We start from the raw sequence: 9,800 nt of genomic DNA, 5'->3' as shown, positions 1-9,800 counted from the left end.
ACCTTGCCAATTCCGTAAAGTCTTTTTCGTTATTGGGAACCGGACTGTCCACGATGGCCTTGCCTTTGTCGGGATCTGCCCTTAAGCCTCGCTTCCCAATGAAGCATCCGAGGAAAGGTATTTCCTCCGCGCCAAAGATGCACTTGTCTAAGTTGGCATACAACTTATTAGTGCGCATGCAGTCGAGCACCGCTCGCAAGTGGTCAATGTGGTTCTCCACGTCTAACTTTCCGTGCTCAGCACGACTACGGACGAATATATTGTCAAAGTACGTTTGAGCGTACGCCCGGTGGGGCTTAAGCAACTGCGTCACTAGACGAGTGAACGTTGCTGGTGCGTTCGACAGCCCCTGGGGCATGTCCAACCACTCCCAAAGCATACCGCTCGGAGTACTCACCGCTGTCAGCGGAATGTTGCTCGCGCTCATGGGTAATTTGTAGTAACCATCGAACAAGTCGAGTGCGCTATACAACGTTCAGCCTACCATGCTGTTCTGAAGAACATCCATGCAAGGAAGCGGCGTTTGTGCCGAGATGGCGACCATATTTAGCTTGTTAAAGCATGAGCAATGCGCCACTTGCCGTTCGGCTTTCTGACACAGAACGTGGGTCTAGAGTGTGGAAACTTACGCTCACGCACCGTCCCTGCCTTGTGCTTCGCACGTAAGAATGCGTCAATGACGTCACACTTCTCTCTTGGCAAAGGCCATTGCCTTGTTACGCAATATTTGGTTCCAGAAACAAGGTCAATCTCATGACACACGCCTCGATCCGGAGGCTGGCCTGTCGGTGGGTCCTTCGATACAACCTCTTCATATTCCTTCACCACAGGGTAGAAGGGATCCGAAGGATCTTTTAAGATCGCCGATCTACTTCTTGCGCTCAGCGCCTTCTTGGTGTCCTCTAGGACCGCGTCACCCACGACGGATGAGGCGCTCAACACCTCCTCAGGTCCCAGCAGGATTACCTCCGCTAGCTTGCCTGTCTTCAAGGCTTTGCCAAAATCGGCAATGGACATCTCGTCCGGCTCTAGCAGAGCAGCTACGGGCAGTGTGTCAAGGGTGATGTCGCCTTCGGCCTCCCCTGTCACTCCATTGACGAGTGTGTACAGCTGCTCACAGCAATCCCGTGCAGACTCACCGCTCGTCACGTTGGACACCTCGTCCGACGTCGAAGACGTCATAAACGCCCCGCGTCTTCTTCTCCTCCCCCTCTGCGACCGAGACGGGCCGGATGAGGGCGGTGTGGCAACATCTCAATCCCCACCACCGGGTGCAGCAGCACTATCACTCCTGGAAGAGGAGACAGTGTCTCGCAAGAAATTCGGCTGATAGTCAAGCGGTTCTTGACCCTCACACAGTGGACTAGGTGTCACTTCACCTGCATCTCCTGGGCCACGCCCATGATGCCTCGACTCGCAGTCGACTGCGACCCTCGGGCCACGCAGCGGTAGGCCATCGACCTTATTCGTACCACTCAGTGGATTACGCGCCACTCCGCGCTCGTCCTCACCAGGACCCAGCAGTAGGTCATTGACCTGACCTGCACCGCTCAGCAGATAACGTGCCGCACCACGTACGCCCTCAGGGCAACCAGCAACCTCGCTGCTAACAGTTTCTGACATACCGATGTCTAGCACTACGGCCGCCTCGGCCTCGTTCTCGCGCCAGAAGCGCTTCTGCTTCCTAGCAGAGGTGGGTCATGACTCACCAAAGCTCCAATAGGAGCAGGGGGCGACGCACCCAGCGTTTTCGACTTCCAGTCGATCCATGGCTCATGGCGTTCCAGCCATACCATGCCAAGGATGAGGTCATACCTCGCATCCAGGTCTAAGCCCAAACAGCGTTCCACGCTATCGAAGGTATCAAACTTCACTCCAAGGTCGACCGAGACATTCGACACAGTTACAAGTGTCCCCGTCGCGAGACGGACAGAGTCGTATCTCTCGTTGGCACTTCCAGTGCCTCAGCATACAGCTGACTACCTTCCAGGGTGGAGCGACGGGCGTAGCTGCCCGAGGCTCCCGAGTCAGTTAAGACTCTCCATGGCTTTGTAAAGCCCTTCACGTTCGCTTGAACGACCAGCAAGCCCGGCTTGCACACACTCTTCTCGTAAGAGAGATCAGCTCTCTTCGGGGCTGAGCCCCGTTGCCCTCTACCTCTTCGAGGCACAACGGAGCTCAGTTCTTCCCCAGTAGGCCGCCCCGCGCCTACTGGGAGTTGCCGTTTCCCGGCAATGACCCGGAAGGTTGGCTGCTCGCCGGGGCCTCGCGCTTCTTGCGCAGAGGGCAATAGGCCCTCAAGTGCTTTAGTGCTATGCAAACAAAGCATCGGCGGATGCCGGTGCGCTGCTCCGCAGCAAGAAGCTCCGTTTCTTCATCTTCAGCATAGCTGAGGTCCATCGGCTCTGGACCGCTCGAAGAGCTTGCGCTGCCAGCGCTTTAACCAGGTCGCGCCGACCTGAAGTTGTGCACGGCATTCAATGTCACATCCACCGCCTCTCCGAAAGCGTTAGGGTGTACACGGAACACTTCCGTTCGAGCTGCTCTCACACGAAGTCCTTCCATGAACACGGTCACGCTGACCAGTTCCGGAAGAGGGTCTGCCGCCTTTCCGGCGATAAGAGTTCTCAACTCTTGGACATAGGCCAATAAATCCTTCTTACCCTGGCGGGTAGCAAGGAACTTCGACCGGATATGGTACGCCTGATTAGGCGGTGCGAACACGCGCGAAAGCTGTTGATTCAGCTGATCCCAAGTAAGAAATGCAGCGTCAACAGACCTGCCGCACGTTAGTGCCCATTCGCGAGCGCAACCTCCCAGCCTGGAGATAGCCAGCGCCACGCGCTGATGCTCAGACTGGAGCAGGGCCAATCCCATGGCCATCTCGATCTCACGGGTTCAGAGAAGGAGATTCTCTCCATCCTTCCCTCGAATGTTTTTACCCTCACCATGAGCGGTTTTAGTCGCATAGATTCTTCACGCGTCATCGACGCCGCCGCCGTTGCGGCGCTCTTCTTCTCTTGGACGTGCTCCAAGAGCGCGTTCTCGTAGCGGGAGAGCGATTCCAGCCTGGCGGTGACCGCCTCTGGACCTTGCGATGCAAGATGAGCCACGCCCTCCGGGCCAAGCAAAGACATAAGTTTAGTAAGCGCGTCATGCTGCGCCGGGGGCAAATTCGTGAACACGGGGTGTTCCATCCTCGCAGAGGATATAGTCAACCGCTTCAGGAGCGGGATTGACTACAAGTGCTACCAAGTGCAGCGGGGCTGCCGTCGTTTTAGCGTCAGAGGAAGACGTTTGACTCAAAGAGTTACTAATATTAAGTTCCTTATCCAACGGACACTTACAGCCCAAGACAAGAGCTCAAAGTTAATACCTTAACTTTTATGCTTCAAAACCAGAAGTGTTTTATTTACAATTATTGCGGCCAAGCCGCCTAGGGCTAAATGTATCTGTTTAACTATCTTGCATAGCTAAACCTAATCAAATGCATAACGTGTGGCTTTCAGCCAACGTACTGAGAGACCTTGTTAACTCTCCAGCTTATGCACTGAGAGTTTGCTAACTCTCCGGGTACTTCGTACCCCTGTGTGTTCCACACCATGTAACCACGTGACAGCGTACGTCTTCCTCATACGAATTCGACGCTAGAGACCAGGTCATCCCTCGTGAAGCAGCAGACCGCTGCTACGTTGCTCTCGTCGGCAATGTGCCGTTTCCAATCTGAAGCGACTGTACGAACGCATTGTCCATCTCCACAGCGTTGTTCTGCGTAGCGACGTCATCGCTTTCGGTATCAATAGAGCTGGCGGCGTCGTCATCCTCCACGATTTCGCCACTCTCGCTTTCGTCAGAGCTGAAGTTTTCGTAGGCGCCCAGGTTATCGGCCTCAGGGACGTAGTTGACGTCCTTTTTTACATGAACTCGCGGTCGTAGCACGCGGGTCGGTTCTACAGCAACAGCATCTACTTAGGTACCGTCGCACTCAGCCCCTGACACCTCCGATAGTAGTTGTAGGCTGGTATCAGAATCTCGCTGGGAGTCTGCTGCATGTAGCTCGCCAGGCGAGACGTCAAATGCTCTGGTCGCAGCGGCCTGCGAGAGCTCAACATCTGAGTCGCTCTCAGACCCGAAGAGTTCATTCAGCGTGTTTTGATAGTGCTGTGCGCTAGTGTCAATCTGGGATGGGCGGACGTCTGCATCCGCATCATTATCGGCTCTCCCACCGTCATCAATCTCCACAACTTCAGCCACTTCAACATATTCATCCATCGCGTCGATCGCGCTCTCAACATGATCAGCATCAACGTCTTCTAGCAGTCCAGATTCAATAGCATGCACGACAACCGCGTCCTCACCAACAAACGAATGAACACCATCAGGACTCACACACATCCAGTCTGTCCGCATGCCGCTGGGTCGCTTGGACGTCCATCCGGCTCCGCGAAGTTGACGTCACAAATGGCGGAAGTCAATGTCTCGAGCCACCGCGGCTACGACGTCTGTTTTTCCACGGGCACTGGCCCGGATGCGCGCCATCTTGCGAATTCTAGAATGACTGGCTGTTGTGCTCCTTCCGCATCAGCGTATCCCTTTGACCCGTATCTCTTTTCCGACCCCTACCCCTGTTCTGTCTCTGCTCACTTTCTCTGTGACCTCTCGCATTATTTCAATTCGAAAATATACTGATTAAAGTATTGCTCGAGCCATTGCCTATTGTCGCACGCCGTACGTCGTAAGATGCGACATATTTTTTCATATGGCGTAACTTACGACGTCGGGAGGGAAGGGGTTAACTGACCGCTGATTGGTATAAATTACTATTCGGCGGCTGATAAATTTTCTGGTCGAAGTTTAAATCAAATCGGAGAATATCATGACATATGGAAATTGACGCAAGGTCTTCATTTTAAAACGGGAGGCGTGAAAGCTCGTAAAGACGCAAAACTTGACTTTGCCTATCAAATGGTGCTACTGATACGGCCTTTACTCGGGTCAGTAGTTGTTGCCATCAATAGCAGCAATTGTATGAGCGTACTTAGCCGTCGAACAACGCAATTATTCAATACGGTTTTAGAGAGATAACCCGCGTGTATTTTCGGCCAGAGGAAGTATAAATACCTTACGTGTTAATATATATTACTGCTGTGAATGAAAGACAATTTAATATCATTTGTCGAGAAAACTTTGCATTGGATATGGTCTGTGATGTGCGTTTACGAGAGCAAATTTACTAGTCATCAAAATATATACTGCCACATTTGGGGGTTGACATATTGTACCCTTAAATCTAATAAACTAACCATCATTAAGCCGATGCTGCGTCTCGGAAGCAAAATCGAACGAGATGGCCAAGCGTTGTTATCCATTCAATGCTGCGGATGCAAATGGATATATTGACGTCGTGAAATGGCTTCGTCATAATCGTTCTGAGAGGTGTACCAGCAATGCTATTGATCTGCATTAAACCAATAAGCGCAAGTCGTTAAGTGGTTTCATCTGCATTGTTTTAAGGTTCAGCAATTGAAAAGCGACTATCTCATAGTAGTACTAAACATCGACAGAGGAGCGGTCAGAAGAACAAAGAAATTAAAAAAATCTGAATTATCATAGATGGAGTGAAGCGTAAACTCGCAATGCACATTGAAGCAGGTGATGGACAGTGAAGAGGGATGACTCCATTGTCTCCTACCCACTATATTTAAAACGACAATTACACTTGCACTAGTAGAAGCCACAAGGGACGCCTTTAAAAAGTACAAGGCATAGAGTTCAGAATTTCGTGCCATCTCTATGGCTCAGATCAAGTGTTGATCGAATAGGCTCTAAACTTTGAAACTTCCTCGCGCTTCGACTCGAAAGTCACGAGCGCTTCAGATTTTTGTACATTAGAGTTAGAATTGGATTTTCCGAAAACTAAAATCCAGTGAGCCCCAGGTGCATCATATAGCAGCTATTGTAGATCCGATTGTATCTCGCGCCTTGTGTCTTGCTGCTTGCGAGCTTGAGGAACGCGTCAATCTGGTCTAGCGTAAGCCTCTTGTGCTGCCACCAAATGTATGCAGCATCCGCCAGCTTACCATTACCCATAAGCTGTTTAGCTAGCTTTTTGGCATCTGCTTTCTTCGTCAACGCAGCCACATCAAACATCTCCTCATTTAAAGTCGCCAAATTGAAATTAGGGGCTCGCTCCTCAGACGTTTCTTCACTCTCTTCGTTCTTGCGAAGAAGTCTTCTGCCGGCTGAATCGTGTATGTAGTGAGCTGGCGACCCATACATCAGAACCTTGGTTTGGTCGACTGCACTGCAGGTTGTAAGGTAAGTGGCGACAGCCGTAGTAGACAGCATAATTGCCAGACGCATGGTGTGAAACCTTGGGGAGCTGAGAGCTTTTCGTGTGAAGAGCGAAATTAAGAAGTGATACAATTGGTGGTCGTGATTCTCCGGTACATTCCCTCGAAAAACTTATTTCCTATCTTCAAGACACTGTATATATCTCGTCCGGGAGTTTACGGTGCACAGATAAATCGTAATACATGCTGTATGAAATACATAGTACTATTCCTCCAACATAAACACAAAAAGTTGACGGGGCACGCACTGTAGCAAATTCACACATCGATGTGCATACGTTCGGGAGCGATCTCGGGAACGGCTTATAACAAAGGCTAACTATTTAGCTACCGGGTACCGATTAATACTGTAAAAATGCTGGGACCGCTCCAGACGTATGCCTAACGATGTGCTAAACGTTTACTACAGTGCGTGCCCCGTCAACTTTTGTGTTTATGTCAAGGTTTGTACACAGTGTTACAGCTACAGTAACACAGCGTACAAATTTTGATATCGCGTAAAAAAAGTGGATGATTTGGACCTACTGTACCGCTATCGCGCCCTAGGACCTTTAATAAACTTCAGGATGTGATAATCTTGAAAATAAATAAATTTTGATTTGTTAGATAAAATCTGATTTATTTGTAAATCCTATATGGTCCACCTCCACGAAACAGGGTGCAGTACTGTACTCCAAACCTCTCTAGAAACCCTAAACACGTAAACAGTTCTTACGGAGCATAGATAGATCAAGTAATCCTACAGCGTATGCTATTACGTCAGTTCGTTCATGTATTATTTTCTGCCAATAGGAGTGACTGCTCAAGAAACAACGCCACCAAAAAGTACCATTTCTTAAATTGCTCTCCGACTAAAACGCTCTCTACCCTTCAATTGTTTATACCATGCGTCTGATGGGCATGGTATCTCCTGCAGTACTCGCCATATACTTCGCGTCCTGCAGTGCAGCTGAGTTCGACCAAACCACGTTCTTGGGGAATATGTTACCTGTTGACTCTCACGATTCAGCCGGCAGAAGATTTCTTCGCACGCAATCAAGAAAATGAAGCTGTGGCTGAGCAGCGAGCCTCGACTTTTGACCTGGCCGAACTGACGAAGGGAACACAACTCATGAAACTAGCTGATGATCTTATGGGCGATCATCGGTTGCAGAAAGCTGCATTCGTGTGGTGGGAGCATAACCAGTATGCTCTGACTAAAATTGACGAGTTCTTGAAGCAGGCGAGCCGCAAGGCCAACGGCAAGAATTACGATGAGATTCACAATGGATACCTGCTGCACCGGGGTTATACCGGATTTTAGTTGTCAGTACGTCCATACTGAGATTTGGAGCGACTTGCAGTTTACGCTAATGTGTGCACTTTGAGATGATAAAAAAGCGATTAACACTAATGTGAGCTCGTTGAGATGAAAAGAAATGATGTAGGGTTGATGGTTGTATTCAATCCAAATACTAGTGGCACGTAGACACAGTCTTGACAACCTTCGGAAGTCTTCTTTTCGATTGCAGCTAATTATTTACATGTACTTCGTATTATAAATGCTGGCGATGCGATAGGAGCCGCTAGACTACTGTACTGTTTCCTCATTTGGAAGCCCACCAACGCAGACACGTAATATAGCCCGCCAACTCAAACAGCTACGCTAAACACTGGCGAGGGGCTCAAGCTATGTTTATAAAGGATTCATCGCCATCCAACACGTTCGCATTTTACAACTACCGCACTTCAGTAGTGCGACCTCGTCAATAACACCGCGTTAGAGAAAAAAGTAAACAAAGTTCTACATGTCAAGATGTGGGACAGAATCAAAAGCTACCCTCTTAGCTGCGGGAGTGAGGTTAAAAGAGCGGCTAATATCAAGGAATAAAATACAGAAATGCTACAGTCCGTGCGTCGACTCCGGTTATTATCTATGTCATGCTTCATGGAATGTCCATGATTGTAAAATATTCTCATTCGGTAATTTATGACAAATCCAGTTGTTGAGTGCATTTATTGTCCAACTCCCATCCGTGTATTGTTCACGATGTGCTATCCATGTATCCATGTTATAGGTACCGGTACAAAGCTTTATACCGGTAGTTTTACCAATAACGCATCCATGACGGCTTCAAACTTTGTTTTTGAAGTCGAGCCTACCCGTACGCGCGCGAGCTTATTTATCCTGCCCCTGGAGACAAAAGGTTAGCGTATACTGCCTGGGGGTATTGGTGACCCACACCATTAGCATTTTGGACTTGTCCGCAATTGCCGACAAACGTTTCATGGCAAAAATGGCAAATTTGCTGGTAGCGCAGCTTGTCTTATGTTAGCGTAAAATAAGTGTAGCAGGATGACAAACTCTTCATGACCCCTAATATGCGATATCATGCCAAGATATATTGCTAGATGACAAACATCGCTGGTTGCGCAACTTTGCTTCGGTTATCGTACAGATGGAGGATGCCAAGCTTTTCACTGTCCCTAACACAGTTCTTCGAACTGCTAAAAAATATAAGCTGGCGATACAGCCCATTTTTTTGAAAAGGGTTAGGTATCAAAACAATGGTAATCATGGATAAATTTTCAGGTGCCATCCATGTTTTCTCAAATAATTTACGAAATATCTTACAGGATTTGTAGTTTATTCGGTACATGATTTACCATTTCTTAAAACATGGCGAAACATATTAGCAGCAAGGCGTGAAAAATCAAGAGTGACCGCACTTCCCGTCTGTCGACTACACTTCGCATTCTTACCTATCACGGGTTGAAACTACGTTTCATAATGTACGCATGACACGTCTACATACGCTAGGACCTTCAAGACGCTGAAAATATGCAAAACATTTCGAACATGGAGCGAATATGAATTGGTCACTTGTTATGTTCGTCTTCCTTCTTGCAATAGTCGCTGTGCTCAATAACAGATCGTAGTACATCCCAGCGACGGTGCAGCAGCCCAGTCTCGGAGTTGTCGTTGCCAGCTTCCTTACACCCTACGTCAAAAGTACAGACAGACAAACAAACCGCAATTGTTGCTGTCAGTCTGGACAAGGCTGTGGAAAGCAACAACCTCGTACGGTTGCTTCGTCACTCTCTGGCTGAGGTCCTGTGCCAGCCTTTCCAGTAAATTGTGGTAAGCGCGCTTGTCGAGACTATCGTAGCTGTATATAGCCAGCTGCGGTCGGTTGACAGCATGACACATCCAATGGTTTCCATTGAAGTTCAACGGCATTAACACCCAGTCCTTGTTGGTGCCCGTCGGTAGACCTTACGATCGCGGCCCAATGCGTTTACCCTTGTCTGGCGCCGGTGTGCTCAATTAAGGTAAACGGACCATGTAGTTGTTGTCGTATTTTACCTCCAGCGTTTTGGCAAATGCTTGGATGTAGCTGTCGTTATACCAGCAACCGTCCCCAGCACAATACAAGTGCGCCCAGTTCAATTGAAAGCTTTTACCAA

General features: G+C 48.9%; 1 protein-coding gene across 1 annotated transcript; it reads right to left on the bottom strand.

Moving 5' to 3' along the window:
- Positions 1–5,916: 5,916 nt before the first annotated feature.
- On the bottom strand, positions 5,917–6,363 carry PITG_14368 (avr3a family secreted RxLR effector peptide protein, putative; the record flags this gene model as incomplete). Its single annotated transcript, XM_002898795.1, has 1 exon — positions 5,917–6,363. One exon carries the CDS (start codon positions 6,361–6,363, stop codon positions 5,917–5,919), a length of 447 nt encoding a protein of 148 aa, XP_002898841.1.
- Positions 6,364–9,800: the final 3,437 nt, after the last annotated feature.

Source organism: Phytophthora infestans, genomic scaffold (assembly GCF_000142945.1).
Source record: "Phytophthora infestans T30-4 supercont1.34 genomic scaffold, whole genome shotgun sequence".
In the NCBI taxonomy this organism is placed as follows: Eukaryota; Oomycota; class Peronosporomycetes; order Peronosporales; family Peronosporaceae; genus Phytophthora; species Phytophthora infestans.
The sequence above is the reverse complement of the archived record's forward strand: the minus strand, read 5'-3'. Positions and strand labels throughout refer to the sequence as shown.